This window comes from Leguminivora glycinivorella, chromosome 11 (assembly GCF_023078275.1).
Source record: "Leguminivora glycinivorella isolate SPB_JAAS2020 chromosome 11, LegGlyc_1.1, whole genome shotgun sequence".
Classification (NCBI taxonomy): domain Eukaryota; kingdom Metazoa; phylum Arthropoda; class Insecta; order Lepidoptera; family Tortricidae; genus Leguminivora; species Leguminivora glycinivorella.
This window is the reverse complement of record NC_062981.1, coordinates 3,518,650-3,541,193: the sequence shown is the minus strand read 5'-3', so window position 1 is coordinate 3,541,193 and position 22,544 is coordinate 3,518,650. Positions and strand designations below refer to the sequence as shown.

General features: G+C 37.1%; 1 protein-coding gene across 1 annotated transcript; it reads right to left on the bottom strand.

Moving 5' to 3' along the window:
• Nucleotides 1–12,954: 12,954 nt before the first annotated feature.
• Nucleotides 12,955–21,400, bottom strand: LOC125231221 (lysozyme-like). The gene is made up of 4 exons (XM_048136600.1): nucleotides 21,171–21,400; nucleotides 14,639–14,818; nucleotides 14,169–14,242; nucleotides 12,955–13,186 (listed from the first exon to the last, which is right to left on the bottom strand). The coding sequence occupies exons 1-4, from the start codon at nucleotides 21,244–21,246 to the stop codon at nucleotides 13,040–13,042; spliced, it is 477 nt and encodes a 158-aa protein (XP_047992557.1). The 5' UTR covers nucleotides 21,247–21,400; the 3' UTR covers nucleotides 12,955–13,039.
• Between the last annotated feature and the right edge of the window lie 1,144 nt (nucleotides 21,401–22,544).

Genomic DNA, 22,544 nt, shown 5'->3' with positions numbered 1-22,544 from the left:
CGAGAGAAAGCTGCCAGCTCTCTGGTCACCGGTAGTTTCTTTGAGCTTTGCGCTCAGCTCTTTAAAAACCTAATGGTATTAATGTTTAAAATAACTACCTAAGGTTTTTAAAAAATATCCCTGTAAAATATTTCTCGTTTAAAATAAGTAATACATTTCTTTTAAAAATCATAAAACAGTCGGTAGAAAAATGTTCGAGTTTTCAGTAAACCCTCATCGACGTTTTTACTTTCAATAAGTCTGAAAGGCGCTTGACCGATTTTTGTATTGACCATTGCTTCAAATCTGTTCATGATTTTTCAGAACCGGGTTCAATAATTTATTAACGGAATGTGGAAAAAGGGATTTTAAAGTCGGAAGGGATTTTAAAAGTTTTTTTTTCTTAAAAAAGGAACCAAAGAAGCCTATTTGAAATTCTAGGTACTTTATACATATTTCATAGCATTTAATAATTATTATATCTGTAGCAAATCTGTAGGCGACGGAACTACCAACCTCCGTGCTGTGCGGATGCCGTTGCCAGCGCGCGTCTTTTGTTTTTTTGCATATATAGTACATTACATCAGAGGCCGGGAAAATGAGGATTTCCGGCCAAGTGGGTATAGGGATACGAGGCCGGGAATCCGTTTTCACGCCGAGGCATGTATAGTGCTTTTCTCAAACATACAATGAAATAAAAAAAATGCTCTAAAGGACAATATTTTATAAAAAAAAGTTACTTTGCAAGCCTAGGCCTAAAAAATAATATGAAATCCCTTTACAGTCCTCTCGAGTTGTTGCGCCCAAAAAGCGATACTTCCCAGCCCATTTTAAGGAACGTAAAGAAAATATTTCATTGCATGTTTGAGAAAAAGTATTTTGTCTGTCTGTTCTGTCATGTCAATAAGTTGAAAAGGTTTATTTTTCACACTTTTGTAAAAAAATTGGAAATAACATGTGTAAATAGCATTTCTTTTGTAAATATCCTGTGATTTTTCCTTGTATGTAAATAATGTGGTGTGTATTAAAGTTTTTAATGTTTTATTTACCGTCGGCGGCCCGATCACCTACAATATCCTTTTTAACAATACGTCTGTATATTTTTTAGGAGGCCTTTGCCCAGCAGTGGGACACAAAAGAGCCTAATTAAAAAAAAAATGTTTGTTCCACGATATCTCCGTCGTTACTGGACCGATATAGATTTTTTTTTATTGTAAATATTTATGTAAAGCCTGACCAGACATATAATATGATTATTGTCAGGAGGTCGCTGTTATTCTGATGTATGGGGTGACAATTCAGTTTAGTATGAAGAAAATAGTTCTAATGAAAATCCGCAAGATGGCGCGTAGTCCTATATGATTTTTTTTTATATTGCTGGTCAGGCTTTATCATAATTCAATAAATGAATATATTGTATTTATTTATTTAATTGCATTGCACAAAAGAAAATATCTCGCTTAAAATGACAACACGTATCGAAATAGTCCTATAATGTTAATGACGAGATTTTCTTATATTTTCGAACGACCTGTCAAATCTTTAGTGCGTTTTCACATTATCCGATATCGGATGTAGGAAGGATTTCAAAGGCAAAAATCAAAGATGGCGGCTTAAATATATGGGATATCGGTCCTACATCCGATATCGGATCGGATAATGTGAAAACGCACTAAACTTATAGTAAACTACAAATCGTGAATTTCAGCTTGGGAACGACATACATGTACTCGCTTCCGTATCTGCAGTCATACTTAAAACAATAAAAAAAGAATCGTGAACAACTGTGTCCCGTCTTGTATAAAACCTGCTCTAGGCTACACTGCACAAGTACACTTTGTTTAAACTATAATGTCTTTGCTAGTTTGCTTGTTAAGGGGCCGGAAAACAATGGACAGGGATAATTTTATTGTTGAAGAAATTAAACTGTAAGTTGGTTTGAATGGAATGTAGAGAAAATAAGGCACTGTGTGTTTATTTCATTGTATTGCTAATTTGATAGTGCAGCTGAATTTAATTACTTGCTTGTAACGTAAATTGTGATACAAAGAACCTTTTATAAATATAATAAATAAATATAGTATTTTATGCAACAGGGTGGCTAGCCGAATGGCACAATCGCTCACGAAACGCTCACGAAACGAAGCGCTAGTGAGCGATTGTGCCATTCGGCTAGCCACCCAGGCGTTTAAAGGAAGTCAAAAAAGACGAGTGGCGTGGGTAACAATTTGAGGCGTAGCCACTGAATACATATTAGTACGCGTAGCCGAAAATTGTTATTAAGACGCCACGAGTATTTTTTGACTCAGTTAAACACCGTTGCATACAATATTTTTTCTACGAGCATGCACTTAGTTTTTAATAGTTTTCTTGAATAACTTTCGTGAAATTCACCCTGTTTCCTGTATTTTGACGCAAAGGTTTGCACTGTCAGCTCAGCTGCCCAAAGCCTTCCGCGCACGCGCGCAGTATCGTTATAACAATATGTTGCCATGGTTACAGAGCCAAACAATGCGTTTTCAGTTTTTTCGATACTGCGCGCATGCGCGAAAAGCCGGCGGACGCTGGCTTTGAGGAATAGACTTTTATGTAGGGTTTTAAAGATCTATGCACGACCCTGTAAATGACAAATTACAGTTCGGGAGTAAAAAAAAAATATATGACATTGTTACACAGATTGATTAAGACAAAAATTGGTATCATGTCATAGTAGTACCTACCCTTTTCTGTAAATAAGATATTTTTAACAAATAAAATACATAGAGCGGCATAATAAAACTTTAGTTTAAATTAAACACAATAAAAAAACTACTGAAGAAACTTACTAAAATGACAGTTAAATTGAAATTCTTTATTTCAGGTCTATCGACCCATATTTTGTTAAAAATACATTTAGCTTAAAAGACCCTTAACAGCGGTATATTCTAAGCAGTCTCAACAGGTGCCTGCGGTGTCTAAAACACTCTGTAACCAGCTGGGCCCTGTTTTATAAAGCTAAGCAGTTTGCAAACTTACGTTACTAGTTTTGTAACGTTAATTCCTTGTAACATTCGTCGTATGTTAAGGCTGAGTAGTATATATTAACCCGTTGTATCTGCTTAATTACCCTAGCTAGCATACCCCTGACATTAATCCAGGCAATTGCAAATGAAGCCATTTTTCACCGTCAGCTCGTCCGATTAACGTTGGTGTTGAATACCGCTTGAGACACCTGCCTTACCAGTTACCGCAGACTACTAACAGAATGTTCTGGCCCCGTAGCCGAATGGCATTTCTGGGCCATTTTTTTTTTAAAGTTGTCCACCCCACTTTTTTTTTGGATTTGGAAATTTTTACGTGGTTTCCACTCAGAATCGCGAGCTCTTTCAATTCTAATAGGAGAAAAAGTGTCCCAAGGTTTTTTCCCATTCCGTTACCATTTTTTCATATATTTTGTATGGGGGTAACGGAATGGAAGGTTCGAAAAAATGTATGGAAATCTTGGGACACTTTTAGGGTTCCGTACCTCAAAGAGGAAAAACGGAACCCTTATAGGATCACTCGCGTGTCTGTCTGTCCCTCTGTCACGGCCGATTTCTCCGAAACTACTGGACCGATTTACTTGAAATTTGGCACACTTATGTAAACCTGTGGCCCAAAGACGGACATGTAATTTAATTAAATGAAATTTAATCACAGGGGTCACTTTTGGGGGGTAAAATTGAAAATTAAAAATCAAAGTTATTAAAACTATATTGTGTTACATATCAAATGAAATAGCATTTTACCAGCATCTGAAATATATTTTTTTTATATTTTTTGTTTTGGTAATTTAAAAGTAATTTAAGAAAATAAGCAAAAAATGACCATCCCCCCCCCCCCCCTTATCTCCGAAACTACTTCGCGTAAAATTTTCAAAAAAATACACGAGATAGCCTATTAATTAGGAAAACCTATTAGAAATCTACAGTCAAGCGTAAGTCGAACTTAAGAGAAAAAAACTCAGCTGCCGCTGCAAGTAGTTACTAAACGTCTTAAAATTGTGTAGGCGCGTTGGACAGGTACAAAAGAAATTAATTTCTGTTTCGTTTTGTTTCAGAAATTGTTAAAAAAAAATCATTTTCCAAAATGACTTAAGTTCCTACTAAAAAGGAGGCGCTTAAGACCGTTTAGAACTTCACTGACCATAATATTGCCCACATAGGTCCAAAAAAAGGTGTATATATACGAAAACAAAAAAATTGGGCCACCGACAACCAAAATCTGAAGTCCATTTTACTCTATCTCTTATCGTTTCCGAAATATACGAAATTGAAAGTACGAAATTTAGTCTACGTTGCCATCACATCTCGTCAGGCGCTCATGAAATGTTGAAATCCGACTCGCACTTGACCAATTTTCATAGAAAGTTGTGTTTTATTATAGTTTTGAAGGAGGTTTCTTGTTTTTAACTACCAACGCAAAAACGACGGAGTGTTATAATAATAATATCTGGGCGACCGAGCTTCGCTCGATTCTGTTTCGTATCCTTGACATGTGTCGCCATCTAGTTCAAAAATGAATAGTACCTACATCGAGCGAAAGAATTCTCAGCCTTAACAACACAACTACTCCACACGAGATGTTGCGCATTTCGCCACAAAAACTCAAATAGTGTATTTTTCTATTCGTTTTAGCCTTGACCTGTGTCGCCAACTAGTGTTTGCAATAAATAGTACTTACATCGACCGAAAGAATTCTGTCTTAACAGTACAACTACTGCACACGAGATGGCGCGCGAAGAAAAACGCATGAAAACTCGAAAATTCGCGTTTTCCGGGACCTAAGGATAAGTTAGACCGATTCTGGTAGGGGATAGTGAAAAAATAAGATCAGATCCCTCAGAGGCAACTAATATGGGCGTAGCGCAAGGATCGTCTGAACCTAACATACTTTTTTCACTTCTCCTCAACGACCTACCAGTTGCGATACAAGCTGCCAACATTTTAATGTACGCCGATGATGTTGCTGCCATAGTTACTGCACCAACGTCTGAAAGTCTTCAGCGAGCCTTGAATAAAACGACAACTCAGCTGTCTCAATGGTTCGCATGGAATGGCTTAGCTTTAAATATCAAAAAGACTCTGTGCATTTTAATCTTTCGGGCCGCATGACCACGCCGTTGATAGTTCATATTAATGGGAAAATACTTGAACAGGCATCCACAACTACTTTCCTAGGTTTAAAGATTGATCAGCACGGGAAGCATGGTCGCGCGATAGACGATAAAATATCAGGCCGTCCCTATCGCACTTACAAATAGTGCGATAGGGACGGCCTGCTATTCTATCACTTATCGCGCGAACATAATTCCCTGCCTGAGCTTAAAATGGGACCAGCTAGTAGATAAACTGTGTGGTAGTCTGGGCAGTGCGTGCTTTGCCTCAGGTCGAGTTGCAAAGTCTGTGGCTCCAGAAGTAGTATTCATTAATACAGTACGGTGCGGAGCTCTGGGGACGTTGTGCTGAATGGGAGAGGGTCTTTCGCTTTCAGAAACGAGCTGAAAGGATCGTTGTTCAGGTACCTGTAGACACTCCGGCCAAAGAACTCTTTAAAAAATAAGAATCCTTACACAGCCTGCAATAGTTATCATGCAGGTAGCCATTTATGTAAGACAGAACTTGGCAGCATACAAAACAGTACTATTATATATTCTGTGACAAAACTAACAACATGTATTCCAAGTACAACACTCGAAATGCCGGAAAGTTAGTAGGTATCGACCGTAAATTGGCGAAATCCAACAAATTAACACATGTGATGGACCCTGCCGTCTATAATAAATTGCCGCAATATGTAGTTGAAGCGCCTAGTGTGTCGAACTTTCAGTATCGCATAAAAAATTGGCTGGTCGAGCACCCGTTCTACACTTAAATATGACAATTTTTTTATTACCTAATTAGAAAAATATTTTTGTGCATTTTTCATGTGAATCTGAATATTGCCTAACTTTTTGTAATTTCAATCTTCTGTCTGTTTATTCTCTAAGTATTATTCTTGTATGAATATTATTTTTTTAAATCAAATCTTGACGTGTAAATGGCGTTACAAATAAATGAGTATGAGTATGAGTAGTATGATTATTTTAACCATTGAAAGTTTGTACGGAACCCTCGGTGGGCGAGTCCGACTCGCACTTGGCCGGTTTTTTTTCTCCTATCAGGATCGGAAGAGCTCGCGATTCTGAGTATTAATCGCGTATATAAAAAATACCCATGTTAAAAAAAAGTGCGGTGGACAACTTTGAAAAAAATGGCCCTTCTACGACGCGTAACGGCTCAGCCACGACATTGGTCTAAGCGCGACAGCGGTGAGCGGCGGCCATACATTGGAGCGAGACACAGCGACGGGACTTTTCATTCGCACGTATGGATGCCGCTCACCGCTATCGCGCTTAGACCAATGTCGTGGCTGGGCCGTAACGAAAACGAAACGCCGCGAAAGGTAGACTGGGTCTGTCGCTCCAATACGCAAGAGCGATAGAGATAGATATCTAGGAGCGTTTCGTTTCGTGAGCGTTTCGTAAGCGTTTGTGCATTCGGCTACGCTTCGCTGATAAGCTGCTTTCACCAGCTAGAAATGGTTAGTTAGTACCTGTATTCAAATTCTGCAGAGGTCATCATCATTAGGCCTTTGCGTCTATTGCAGACGATTTACACGTTGCTGTTTCGACAACGAGTTTGGTGACTGTGGAGGGCGATCCCCGACCGACACGCCTTGTCACATGTTCGGCAGAGAAAACTCATAGTCTGGCCATGTCTGTGAAAGTTGATCCCGCAAAAACGTGGCAATTAAAAAAAATGGAGCTGGCAACACATTGATTATATTTATTTTTTATTATTTCTAATTTATTTTCACCACTTATTTTACTACTTTTTATGCTTTTATTCATTATTATTTATAGATTACGCTGTTAACTTTTACCGAAATTCGTTAAAGTGGGAGTCCATGTTATGACATCTACAGTTGCAGTTTAAAACAATTTTGGGATCAACTTTCATTAGCCAGACTCTACCACCAGAGGTTTAGATAATTAATAATGCAAACTGAAGGATATGTATTAGGCACTGGTCCCACCGCGAGATAGGCCACTGATCAGGGTGGCTAGCCGAATGGCACAATCGCTCACGAAACGCTCACGAAACGAAGCGCTAGTAGATATCTATCTCTATCGCGCTTGCGTATTGGCGCGACAGAGCCAGCGGCGTATCGCTTTCGTTTGGCGTCGGAGAAATGCCATTCGGCTACGGGGCCAGATATAGCCGACAGGCTATAAAAACGAACAAAAGATAAGCACCCCCGTGCAAATAAAAGAGACACGGCGATTTTGATAGCTCACCGCTGGGCGAGTAACTATAGACATCGCCGTGTGTCTTTTATTTACACGGGAGAGATTATCTTTTGTTCGTTTTTATAGCCGATAGCTCATAGCTTACTAGCTCGTGGTGGGACCAGTGGCTTAACGCCGATTTTGCTCGTTGATCTAGCGTAAAGTCACAGTGCCTGCATTGCTCCTAACTGAGTAAAACGTGAAAGAAAGAAAGAAACCTTTATTTTGCAAGAATGTAGGTACATAGTTACAAGATGTTAAAGATGATTAGGTAGTTTCCATTTACATTCAACCATTATTGGTGTGCAAACGTGCTCCAATTAGGCATATTTTTACGAAACCTAAAGTTATAACCTTATTTGTAATATAACTGTAAGAATGCAGACAGATTAACCTGTAATAATACCTAGATAATATATTGGTGCGATAATACTAAAAATATCGAATAGTAGAGCATATTTTAAAGCAAAATATACGAAATAAATAATAAATATTGTACCTACATATTTATATTAACGTTTCCTCCTCGAGAAGTGAATTGTTTACTTACTCACCACTCAGACAGCTGCTTAAAGGAGGCTCCAGTACCAAGTAATATGCGGTTAAGATACAAACTAAGCTGACGTACACAAATGCTTATAGTTTCATCTAACAATAGTGAACATTATTACTTACTTTATTCATTTAAATCTTATTCTCTGTACTTTTAGGTACCTATTAAGTCGATACAGGAGCGAAAACGCTAAAATGGAAAGGAGCCTCCCCTTTCAATTTGGAAATTTTAGTTATATATAGTCGTGTTCCTGATTAGAGATATAAAAATAAAAGTGTGTTCTGATATATTTGTAGATTTTACTGAACTCGACTGTACTGTATCGTAGAGAACAAAGTACTTATCAGTTACAAGAAGAAGAACCAAAACATTTAAAGTCATTCACAGAATACTAATAAACAGTTAAAAGTTTGAACGATTGTGTGTGACAGCGAGCGCTTCAACTCGAATTGGCTGAAGTTGGTCCCAAGTCGGCGCGAAGTTGGTCCCAAGTTGGCCCAACTCCGGAATTTATGGACTGATGCTCCCAATGATGGATTGAGTGTGAAGTTGGCTAACTTCTTGAGGTACCGTAGGGATAACAAACAATGCCACGTGAACCACTTTCTTTAGTACAGTCAGCATCAATAAGAGCCAAACAACAGGGAAAAATTATCCGTTTTCCCGAGATCATAATTCTAAATAAATATTAAGATTCCAAATAAACCTATATTAAACAGCGTGGAAAAATACAAAAATCCTTGGAAAGATTTTTTAAAATATATTATTCGGAAAATATTCCAACAGACGAATAGACAAAAACTTATCGCACTAATATATTTAGCCTGGCAAAAAAGACTAGAAACTAAAAAGTGGCAACAACGTTGTGTCGTTCTCGTTTTCTCATTACGTATTGATATTATTGATAAGAAATGGATGACACGTCGATGTTGCCACTTTTTAATTTCAACTCGCTTTTTGCCAATAAGCTTGGTAATTTTTGTTAAAGAAAAATATTACATAAAAAAATACCCTGAAAGGATACTGGAGACAGTAAACAAACAAATTCTAAGCCGTAATTGAAGTTCCCTTCCAAAATAAATATTCCATTTATGTTATCTTTAGACTCTGCCATTTGCCGTTTTAATTGAAGTCACGAAGTAGGTAGCAAAATTGAGGTGTGGTCCTTCTGTTAGCTGCCAAAATATTCCTATCCTTCTAATTCTAACCTCCGGAGTCCGGACTCCAACGGCCTAGCCGAAGCATAGAATATATAATAGTACAAGTACAGAAGGCTCACTGCTTTGATGTTCACTAAATGCCGCCATTCACAATTCGTACCCTGCATTAACAAACGGACCGCACGCGAGCAGCCGACATTGAATTCTATTGCGCGAAGGTCGTCACCAGGGAGTGCGCGGCCGCTGGCATGCACTTGTAGCTCGGCGAAAGAATCGCGGAGTGAGCCGCCCCTGACCGAAGTGACTATAATCTATATCGCTCTTCCGTATGGTCAGCCATATTGTTTTTTTTTAAATCATTTATTGCATACCTACACATGTGTTTACAATTTGGTGTTTTTATAGATTAGGTCACAAAATGCACCCGTCAGGGTATAGCAACATAGTAACTTACATACTAGATTCATAGATGTTCTGTATAACTAGCCAGTTGCTTTTTGTTCGCGTCGAGGAGCATTGAACGAATTTTCAGTTGAGTCAACTTTGGAAACTAAAGGTGATCTTCAAAGCTAAGTACTTCCTAATGGCCAACGTAAAGGTTTGTAATTTGTAACCATCACTTGTTGCATTTTTGATTGGCTTTTGGACGACATTCGGAAAACTGCGGGTCACCTCTGGATGAGACTAGCCCAGGACCGGGAAAAGTGTTGTACACGAAAGCCAATAGCCATACTCAACAGTGGGCGATTAAAGTCTAAAATGATGATGATTCTTACTTGGAAGTAGAGAAACTGTAGGTAGAAAGTCATCAGAAAAATAAAACTTTCAAACTTGATATTCCCACATTTTTCGTTTCTCTCTATTGTGTTGTAAGGTCATATAGAGCTACCCTGCAAAAGTATGCTAATGACTGTAATGACGTCGGTTCGAGTACATTTAGAAGCCCACCAAACAGTACTTTACCCTAATAGCCAAATATTATCTAAATACCCTTTACCACCGCAAATGACTTTAATTCACTCCCAGTCTTTTGTCTCCGAATACCCACATTAATTTAATAACACGTCAAATTAAATTAAGCGCCCGCCGTCACTTCAACCCCACTTAACACCTCAAGGAGCTACCTTCTATTGACATCACGTAAATTTCCAAGTTCCTTGAATATTCATATTCATGTCATACTTGTCTTCCTTCCTTGCTACCAAGAAAACTCACCTTGAATGGAAACTTTAGTTCATTCTTCATACATCGCTGGCATCGCTGCTTCAGTAGAAGGATCATGTACAGTTTGTAGCGTACAGCGCGCAACGGATTGATGTCATATGGGTATTTTGGATAAAATTGTGGGGGGTGATGTTAAGTGCACCGTCATAAAGGATAGTGTGTGCTGTTCATTTTCAATGAAACTATGCTTCGGCACGTCACTCTTATTTAATTTTACAGCGTGGTTTATGCATGTCACCATAAAGTTACTCGTGTAAGACAGGTTTTTGAAATACTTATTTATAAAAGCCTTTTCACACCTCATGCTCGACAAAGTTGGATTATATGTCATTAGAACTTCACGGAAAGCATGACATTATATCCCTTGTCAACAACCGTGATATAAATTATAATGTTGTATGAAAATTCATTATTACACACGGCGCAATAATGTAATTGCCAAATAATTGCACCTTATTGCTATGACGATAAAGTCTAATTTCGTTAAGCCGTAATGCCCGCGGCGGGCATGGCCAACTCGATTTTCAAAAACCGAAGCCGCGACCGACTCGATTTTCATTTGACGCACGATCTTCATTTGTTGAAATGCTGTCAGAAACGAGTTGTGACAAGTTTCCATAATTGGACTAATGTCTCAAATATAAACTTGTATTTTTAAATTATAATTATTTTCTTAAATATATAAATATAAACACTGTTAATTAATTTGCTGTTTTTTCTTGTCTCGCATAAGGTGAGAAAAGTAGAGTATATACTTCGGGAATAAAGCTGTTTTTGTCTTGGGCGCTTGAATCCCTCACTGCACTCAGGACTCAGTGCAGTGCAATTCTATGACTCCCTCGCTACGCTCGGGAGTAAAACTGGGAGTCCTTCGTTACGTTCAGGATTCAATGTCGCGCCCGTGACATAAAACAGTGTTTTATTCCCTTGGTGTATAATCTACTATTACTTGACATGGGCTTAAAACTTTTCAGGGGACTGAATTAAGCCTACTTAATTGTAATCTAATGTAGGAAAATGATCTATAAAATAATTAAAGCAAATAATTCTTAAAACTAGTTAAAATAGTTCGTGAAGCAGTAAATTAAAGCTTAAAACATCTTGGATGTGTGAGGCGTAGAAGCGAGCAGCTTCTTCCCTGTCATGTATGTATGTATGTATGTATAAGCTTTATTGTACATAAAGGAAACAAAAGAGACACAGTTACAGAGTCAGTAATATACAATGTAGGCGGACTTATCCCTTAATGGGATCTCTTCCAGTCAACCTTTGAGGAAATGAGTAGAAGCGAATTAACGATGAGTGACGAATTCAAAAATGTACAACCACTAAAAGAATTAAATGCAAATTTTGTATACACATGGTAACAAATATATACATATACAATTACATTAATACACCAATATATACATATATAATAATATAATAATAAATAAACAAATACTCATAAAATATATATTTATATAGGTACTTAGACCAAAAAGTATATGGATATTAATTCGAACCACAAAGCAAGACAATAAAAAAAAAAAATAGATAAAAATTAAAGAAAAAGAAAAAGAGAGAAAAGAAAAAAAAAAACAATCCGATAAAAAAAAAAAAATCATTCATCATTCATCATTCATTCATTCATCATTCATTCGTCATTTTTAGTTTTCGACGAATTCGGAGCGTCAGAACTCTTATTCCCGAAAGGTCTTCGTAAAGAGGGGTATTCCCGAGGTATCTGAGCGACTGTAATAGGTAATCGTCGTTAGACTACTGTGAGTTATTTTGGGTCGCACGCCATCTCATCGAGGTGGAATGTATTCGATATTTACGATGAGGCATCTGAAGTGTGCCTGCATTTTACTAACCACACAGGTTTGAGCGGGGTTTGTGATACGGGGCCACTGGGCCAAGAAGCTTGGTCCGATCCAGAGATAACATATTAACCCAGCAACCTTCAAATCTGGGGTAACTAGGTACCTTCTGGGCGAGCTCCATCGTAGGCCACGTCTTCTCCTTGGCAAGTCTGTAGCCATGAGTCATCATCCTCCTTGCGTTATCCCGGCTTTTGGCGGCTAATGGGAGCCTGGAGTCCGCTTTGACAACTAATCCCAAGATTTGGGGTAGGCACTAGTTTTACGAAAGCGACTGCTATCTGACCTTCCAACCCGAAGTGTAACTAGGCTTTATTGGAATTAGTCCGGTTTCCTCACGATGTTTTCCTTCACCGAAGGAAAACATCGTGAGGAAACCGTGACTGGCAAATATCAAATGACATTTCGCGCATAAATTCGCAAGAAAGTCGCACGCTCTTACCGCTAGGCCACCAGCGCTTTTTCTGTGGCCATGAGTAAGCCCATTTATAATTTAAAAAAAAAGAAGTCCGATTCGGAAGGAGGCACACTGACGAGGCGGAGCAAATACAATTTTTGCAACGTATTGATGGGTTATTGATATTGGTTATTGATGGGGTATTCATGGGTCCAGCTGCAGATGGGCATTTTCAGAATTTGGGTCCCCCAATTAGCGTAAGTTGTTAACAAAAATTAACTCGCTGTCAGTTTTGTGACGACAATTAAGCATAAAATCTGTCTAAAAATTAACTTTTTTCACATTCTGAATGTAGATTATCGCTTAAAGTTTATGTTATTAACGTAAAAACAATATTTTTATTGAAATTTCATGCTTATTTCGTCACAAAACCGACACTGAGTTATTTTTTGTTAACAGCTTACGCTAATTGAGGGGTCCCATCTGAAAATGCCCTGGTTTGGGTGTAATCGTATTTTATAAGTTCAGAGCGCACTCCTGAAACCTCTGCAGCCATCGCCGCCCGTTGGCTGACCGGTTCAGCGGCGCCGTGCATCCATACCCGCCGTTACCGTTAATCATCATGTAGTCGAAGCAGTTGGTTACTCCGTCGCTGTTGCAGTCCTGAAATAGGCAAACAAAAGGTTCTTTTTAACCCCCAACGCCAAAAAGTGTGACGTGTCTGTCTGTCTGTCTGTGTATGTATCTGTTTGTGGCATCGTAGCTCCCGAACGGATGAACCGATTTAGATTTAGTTTTTTTTTTGTCTGAAAACTGAGTTAGTCGGGAGTGTTCTTAGCCATGTTTCATGAAAACCGGTCTACTATGTTGCGGTCGGGGTTTTTTTTTAATTTAAATTTTGTGGTTAGGGTTATAAATAAAGGATGGTAAGTTACTGTAAGATGTTACTGTTAGATGTTGATGTTACTGTTTAGTAAGATGGTTACTTAAAAATGTTCATAGTGTGTCTTTGGCAAGAAACTTAGCAACGCCACTGCAGGATGGTCGAAAGCTTTTGCATTGGATGTTGACTAACCCCCTTATTCATAAACGTTTACTAATGTTATCAAGCCGATAAAGTTCGTTTGTCCCTTTCTATCACACCAATACGTCGGAAAGGGACAAAGGAACTTTATCGGCTTGATAACTTTAGTGGACGTTTATGAATAAAGGGGTAAGGATGCAGGAGAATGCACCTCACACCAGTCGATACCACGTGCAATTTTTAAAAACCAACATTCCAAAGATATGAAGCATCACGCATGACTTTATTGTCTTTGACTTTATTGTCCAGTCGATGCATTAATGAAAAAGCTTTACTAAAAGTTAAAATAGATGTACGCCACGAATATGTATTGTAGTGTATTTAGTAATATTTTGAGTTGCAAATTTTGCTGTGCAATTAGTATTTTTGATATGAATTTTGACTATTTTTGCGTAAAACAAGTTATTTTTTTGATTTGCGTTTAAATACCACCCGATCTTTTTAACCCACGACGGCACGGAGACGGCATATGCGTTTAGGGTGAGAGATTGTGTGTTTGTTTGTTTGTGCAAACGAATATTACCGATTATCTCCTAAACTACTAGTTTAATTTTACTTTACCTTGCCAAATTTCTGCAAATATCCTTCGACGATTCTCGAAGCGCAGTGATAGCTTCTGGCGCAGTCTTCCCAAGCTGAGAGTAAAAAAACTAATTTAATAATTAATTAGATACTTATAGTTAGTCCATAGGACAAGGACATTTTATTTGTGCCTTGTTAATGTAGACTAATACTAAGTTTAATACGTGATTGGCTTAATTTTGACCATAGACCAGCGTCAAATATTTTTTTAAGATGGATGGATGGACCCATAAGTCATGTGACTATTTAATCAAAGCTTTGTACGTATCAGTGCCGAGGCGTGAAGATTTTCATTGGTAAAGCCGGAGGGAGGAGTTTTTGGGATCTGTTTTGTATGGACTTCTACAGATACTGCAGAATTTTAAGGAACCAGTAGGGAATCGAGTTGTATCGACGCTAGTCCACTGGTACGTATACAAAATACATACCAAAATGGCATTAATGCTTACCATGGTTCCTCTCAGGATCGTCTTCAGGCAACGTGACCTTCCCCGCGTCTATCCAATACACCCTGGATATGTTGAAGGGCCCGCAGTACCCCCCCGTGCAGCCATGAGACACAGCACACCCTGTAGCGACGTGGCAAAGGCAGCGGAAACACGCTTGCGACAGGTTTGTGATGTACAGACCTAGAAGAGTACAACGAAAATATTGTTATAAGAAGGATTATTAATTATATAGGATTTACTTATTTATATAGGATTTACATTACAGTCTCCATACTAAGAATCGTACCTCATTTTTTTAGCGCCACCTATTAAATACTATCATAACTACACTGATGATGCCTACAATTTTTTTTTAAATATGTATTGACGTGATATTATGATATTAAAATAAAGAAGCATGTCATTTGTTCTTATGAAAAATAAAAACACGCAAAAACATTTCAAGAAAATATGATTTTGGCCACTTCCAAGCTGCGAACAGCACCATCTAGTTTTAAGCATAGCTTTGTCTGTCCCGTATCATATACTGAGAGAAAATACAACCAGTTTTCATGTTCGTTCAACAAGTTTTTTGGTTAAAATAGCGCCTACGTGCTCTTTGGTTCAAACAACAAGCTACTTGTCATTTGAATCGGCAATATATTTGAATCAACAAGTCGATTTTATAAAAACAACCTGACACATATTGTTTTAAACATACGTTTGGCTGATTCAAACGGAGAAACCGCAACAAGTCGAACTTGTTAAATTCACAATGCAAATTTCTCTCAGTGTTGTTCTTGGCTCTTGGTTATAGTCTCAAGTCAAGCTATTTCCGTCAGAAGTAGAAAAAGCGGCAAATACAAAAAAAACTAAGTTATCATATTTTTCTAGTGACAAGCTATACAGTTTATCAACTAGGGATTGCAATCCGGTCTGATATCCAATCCGGCCGGATCCGGCCGGATTTTGATCCCAATCCGGCGGATCCGGCCGGATCCGGCCGGATTAGCCTTGAGGATTAAAAGTACCCAAATAGTAACTTTTTTGTATGTTTTCAGCATAATATGAGAAATATGATGGTATTTTGCTTCACGATTAATAAACCAAAAGTTGAAAGCTTAGAAATCAACATTTTTACCAGGTAACAAGTAAATTTTACTAAAATAATCAGTCGCAAATAAAATTCTTTCGTTTTTTTTAAACTTTCATAGGATAACAAAATTATTTTTACTGTATTGTTTTACAGTAATACCTATAGAGCTTTTAAGATACAATTAAGAACGGACATTATAACATTACCTACATGCATTATGAGATAACTATTTAAAAAAAGATAATTATGTTTTGTGTTATTTTACAGTTAACTTTTCTCACACGCAAAGAAGAATTAAAAAAAACTACAGTAGCTAAATTAACGTCATCAAGAGTAATTGACCTTAGTATTATTTGCTATTGCTGAAACCACAATTTTACTGGATACCTTTTAAAAATGTTCATATTTAAGCTTTTTATGATTCTTGTAGCAATGTGCCCTCATACTTCTTATGTCATGCTGAAAACGTTGTTGTTCTTGTAGTCCTACGTCTCCACAGAGATGCAAAGGGCCTTCTCAAGCTCGCGCCATGCCTTCCTATCTTCAGCTACCCTCGTGGCCTCGCTCCAGCTCGACCCGGTCGCTCGTAGTTCATCCTCAACGGACCGCTTCCATGAGTTTACAGGACGCCCGAAGCCAAGGCTCCTTCCAGCGGCAGGCGATTTTCAGCCGAAAGAAATGGTTGCGTTATTTCGTTAGAGGGAACTCTTGGAATCGTGAGCTACCAATGTACTTTTTGTGTCGCGGTTTCCTTACTAATTTGTTAGTAAATACCATATGCCTATGGTGTTTTTGACTAAAGGTAAATGTTACCTTTCAAATTATTATAAAAGACAAATAGCTTTATCGCTATCCTATTTATTTGACATTTCTGCCAAGAATTTGGCAGACAACTCTGCTCCTATTGAGCAGCAAAGTATGAACTTGGAATTGGTTCCAGTCATAACCAATGATTTAAACTAGCTTCTAAGACAAAAGATTCTGTCTCTGGCAATTTAATTTTAAGTAACTATAAGAATCAATACTGTGAGCAAGGAAAGTATATCCACCTGGTGCATCAAAATATTCAATGTATTAGAGGAAAAGATTTACAAATTGAACTATTCATGAACGAATTTTATGTAGACATTTTATGCATTACTGAACACTGGTTAAAAAACAATGAATTAATGCCTCAATTTAATAATCACCAGGTGGCAAGTTCGTTCACCAGACATAGTTCCATACATGGTGGGTCGTTAATTATAATAAATAGCCAGTTAAAATTTAAGGAACGTAAGGATATTGTTTCCATGTCTGTTGAACGGACTATAGAACTAAGTGCTGTAGAATTGGAGCAATTTATTGTTGTCTGTGTGTATAGGCCGCCATTAAGTAATTTTGAAACTTTTGAAAAAATTATGGAATCTGTGCTACTTAAAATATCATCTTCTAGTAAAAAAATACTTATATGCGGCGACTTTAATGTAAATATCTTGGAAAATTCAACAATAAGTATCAGATTGTTGAATCTTTTCAAATCATGTAATCTCAATCATATTTTTATGGAGCCTACTAGAGTGACTGCCACTAGTGCCACCTGTATAGATAATATTTTCACTGATATTTTTCCTACTACTAAAGATGTAATTAGCAACTTAGAATCAGATCATTTAGGCCAATTGATAGTATTTGAGACATTAAGGAAAAATACTTTGAGAAAACAAATAACTTTTGTACCAGTAACCTCCGACCGCGTGGAACGAATGAAGCAAAGTTTAGTTCAGGCGCTACCCTCCCTGTCTTCCGATATGAGTCCTAATAGTATGTATAATTCATTCTTTCACACTTTTCTGCAACATTATAATGCAATATTTACTTCAAAATCGGTCGTAGTTAGTGGTGCATCAGTTTTTAGTGAGTGGGCTACTGCAGAGTTACATCAACGAAGACGTGCATTGTATGCCTTGTATGAAGAACGGCGGTTTAATACGAGTGATGAATTTAAAGAACATGTTAAGCAATATTCGAAGAAGTTCAAGATAGATTGTCATATCGCTAAGCGAAATTATCTTAGTAATAAAATAAAAAATAGCTCTGACATTATTAAAGCAACGTGGAAAGTAATTAATGTGGAAACTGGTCGCTCGAAACACGCAGTAAAAGATATTAAACTGAATATTGATAACAAAATTATAGATTCCAATTTTGAAGTAGCAACAGAGTTCGAAAAATTTTTCACCGAGATACCAGCATTCACAACTAAGGATTTAAATTCATCACCCTTATCTGCCGTCACATTATTAGAGGAAAACGTTCCTGAGTGTTGTAGAGTCCTTTATTTTGAACATGTTTGTACCTCAGATATAGTAAAGGCATTTAAATCAATTAATGTCAAAAAAACTAGTGACCTCTGGGGGTCTCCGTCCATGCCGTAAAATCCTTAGTTGAGATTGTAGCGCCTGACTTAGCAGTTATATTCAACAACAGTGTTGACTGCGGCGAGTTTCCTGATCTAATGAAACATAGCAAAATAACTCCTTTATTTAAATCCGGCAGCCACTCTGACCCCACTAACTTTAGACCAATATCTGTGCTGCCAACTTTCAGTAAAATATTTGAAAAATTAGTTCTTTCTCAATTAGTACGACATTTTAACGTTAATAATTTAATGCATAATAAGCAATTTGGCTTCACACGGGGTCGCTCGACAACCGATGCTGGTGTTGAGCTAATTAAGCATATTTTCGATGCCTGGGAGGAGTCACAAGATGCTTTAGGTATCTTTTGTGATTTATCTAAGGCCTTCGACTGTGTTTGTCATGAAACATTGATCAGGAAACTACATTATTATGGAGTCAGAGGATCAGCACTAGATTTACTCAAGTCCTACTTAAATGGTAGAATACAAAGGGTAGATGTCAATGGACAGAGATCAACTGGGTCATTGGTCTCTATGGGTGTACCACAGGGATCAATATTGGGGCCTTTTCTGTTCCTTATCTACATAAATGACTTGCCATTCCTTGTAAAGACCCACCATGATATAGTATTGTTTGCAGACGACACCTCACTTATTTTCAAACTCAAACGACAGCAACAAGCTCACAGTGATGTAAACAATGCTATCTCTAAAGTAGTGAACTGGTTCAATGCTAATAATTTATTATTAAATGAAAAAAAGACTAAATGTATTAAGTTTGTCACTAATAGTAACGTAAGGAATGAGCAAACAAGTGTCGTTGTGAAGGATGAGGAATTAGAACTGGTAGATAGTACAGTTTTTCTTGGTATAACTTTAGATTCTAAACTTCAGTGGGGTCCCCATATTGTTAACCTCTCGAATAGACTTAGTTCTGCAGCTTTTGCAGTGAGCAAGATCCGTCAGTTAACAGACGTGAAAACAGCTCGATTAGTTTATTTTAGTTACTTTCACAGCATTATGTCATATGGTATTTTACTTTGGGGCAGTGCTTCAGAGATAAATACCATATTTATTCTGCAGAAGAGGGCTATTCGAGCAATATATAAAATGAACCATAGAGACTCACTTAGAGATAAATTTAAGGACATTAATATAATGACAGTGCATTGTCAATATATTTATGAGAATATTATGTATGTACATAAAAACATTTGTAATTTTAAGAAAAACTGTGATGTACATAATATAAATACTAGAAATAAACATAAACTCGCGGTGCCCTTCACACGGCTCTGTAAAATTAAAAAATCATTCATGGGTAATTGTGTTCGATTCTATAATAAACTTCCGAATCATATTACTGACTTGTCAATTAATAAATTTAAGAATCATGTAAAGCGTGTACTCATTTCCAAAGCTTATTATACAACACAAGACTACATGAATGATAAAACAACGTGGGATTAATTGTTATTCGAAATGGTTTCTTATTTTTACGTTTATTATTATTGTTGATGAAATTAATATTGTATTTTTTTTTGGACATTGGATTTTTCCTAGAAATATTCTAGACATGTATTTTTATATATACATATACCTAATTATATATTTTTTGTTTAACGATTATTTTTATATGAAATTGTATGTTATAGACTCAATATTATTATGAACAATAATTTACAACAATAAATTGCTCTGATAATTAGGTTAGATTAAGATCATAATATATATGTAATGAACTATTCATAAGAGCTTGTAACTAGGCCTACATGAATAAAGATATTTTGAATTGAATTGAATTAATGGTTGTTTGCTTGCATATACTCAATAGGTCTAGATTTTGGATAGTTTTTGACTAGAAATCGCGAAGGATCGACCTCAGTGACATGTTAACGAAAAGTTTTGTCGTATGGCCCTTTGTCACTCTCCACTATTCCACATTTTGCATCCAAGCAAACAATTGCACAGATTTCACTACAGATTCAAAGACGGAAAGTTTGACGCGTCACTTGAGCACATTATTTTACTTTCAAACGGCCTAGTAATGCAAAAAACGTACGTCTTAAATTATTTTTTGATTGGAAATAAGACCGGATTGCAATCCCCTGTTGAGCTACGTTCAAATGTTAGCGTAAATGTTATTATTTTGCACTATTCTAACATATTAAATTACACTACCGGATCCGGTACCGGATCCGGCGAATTTCACCGGATCCGGTAGCATCAAAAAAGCACCGGATCCGGCCGGATTACCGGATCCGCCGGACCGGATTGCAATCCCTATTAACAACCTATAAGTTCTTAACTTAAACCTCTTTGGTGATTCGCGCACTGGCCGAAAAGGCACTGCATGCGCACTGCGATGAATCGAATGCCTTGTCCCGTATCCGTCACAGACAATTTGGACTTTAATTAACAATTTTGCTACTGCTACTGCTATCATTGCTACTGAATGAATTATTAATCTTTATTATTTAATTCAGTAGCAATTTTGTAACCTCGGCGTTCCAGGGATTAAAGGAAACTGGATAGTGAACATTTCGCGCTTTATCAAAAACTGGACGAATGTTATTTTACGACAGTTGAATTTTTAAATTATTGAAATTTGATCAAATCATCAACATCGACAGTAGATACCTAATCATATTCATAAATCATAATAATCAGAACACATTGGTATTGGCAGTTCACACTCAATAAAATTAATGTTTAGATTGGACACTGATTTGATTGAACATTGATTAAATATCAATCATATAATTCATATGTAATGGGTAAACAATTAAAATACAATTCAGGTAAGCACGTGCCATCTGTCACAATTAATTACAAACAGGTAATTATGACATATAAAAACCAACATAACACATCATCTAATAACAAGAAGTCCAAACAAGGAAAATTGGGTAGTAAATTGGTGTGTCAAACTATACTATATACATAATCATCATCATCCTCCTTGCGTTATCCCGGCATTTGCCACGGCTCATGAGAGCCTGGGGTCAAACTATAACTTTAATATCTCAGAAAATAAACAGAGTTTGCAGACTCACCTGTAGAACCAGTTATGCAGTAAAAACCCAACATTACACCTACGAAAGGTAACACAACTTTATAAAAGAATTTCATGTTTAAAAACTGGCAGAACCACAGAACTAAACGTTGCGTAAAATCGAACACCAAATTCTAAATTTGAATTCTTTCCCGCGCTCCAACTTTTTTTTAAGTCACTGGCCGTAAAATTTTTTTGAATAAAGAACGCACTATGGTAAACAAGTGTCTGTCTTTAAAGGCATAACCACACTGTTTTGTTTTATCATAAATACGAGAAGCGTGTTTTGGATCAGGTTTCTGCTCAAGAGACAGGTTTGGATGTTGTAGTAAGTACGGCTACTATTCTGCCTTTAAACATCGAAGGTATTATATTTATTTTACTTTTCTCGTAGTGCATCTCTATCGCACCAATATATGAGTACGAGTGGTCTAGTATGAGAGAGATGCACTAAATTGTTAAATCAAATTGAGATGTTTATATTTGAATACCTACGACTTTAGGTTAGGTCGGGTGCCTTGTACTTGTACTTGAATGATCGATCATTTCAAAAAGGTAATTGCCTATGTGTACAACTTAATTATATCTATGTAAAAAATAGATCTAGCATAGTCTTAGGTCCAGGGAAACGCAAAATGTTTGAGTTTTAAATCTCCGAGCCACTAAACGTTGTGTAAAATCGAACACCAAATTCGAATTCTTTCCCGCGCTCCTTTTTTTTTCACTGGCCGTTAAGATCCAAATTCAAAAATCCGTTCCTAACATTTTCCAGTCACAGAGCACATGAGGACATGCCAGTAATTCATCTTGGCACGAGCCTCGCGACTGACAGGTCCCGTGCCAACTCGTTAGCACGCACTCCGTGGATAGAGGAAGCATCATATACTAGTACGATATAACCAGTGATGTACTACTTGTGCTTAAGTACAATATAACCAGCGTTGGATTTGGATTACACAATTTACACAAGTAACAATATAACATTTTCAGTCACAGTCGTATGTACGACGTTTTTCAGTATCGTATATATACCTATATATAGCCCTTTAAATTTAAGTTTCGACCTGGCAAGAAATATACCTAATCCTTTGCGAACTAGTGCGGGAAAAAACACAGGTCGAAACTTCAAAGTGAAATCACTATAATACACATGCGAAGAGGGAATTTAAAAATTCGTCCTCTTCTTGCATCGTAATGTACTATTTCCAAGTAATTACTTATAGTTTTTGCGCATCAATATATTTTGACAGAATTTGATTGTTATAGCCTGAAAACTTATGCTAAAATAAGCATGCGCCACTAAGTTATCAAAATCGTCGTTCCCGAATTCGCTCCGCTTATCGCTCCGCTACTCGCTCCAACTTAAACGCAGCTT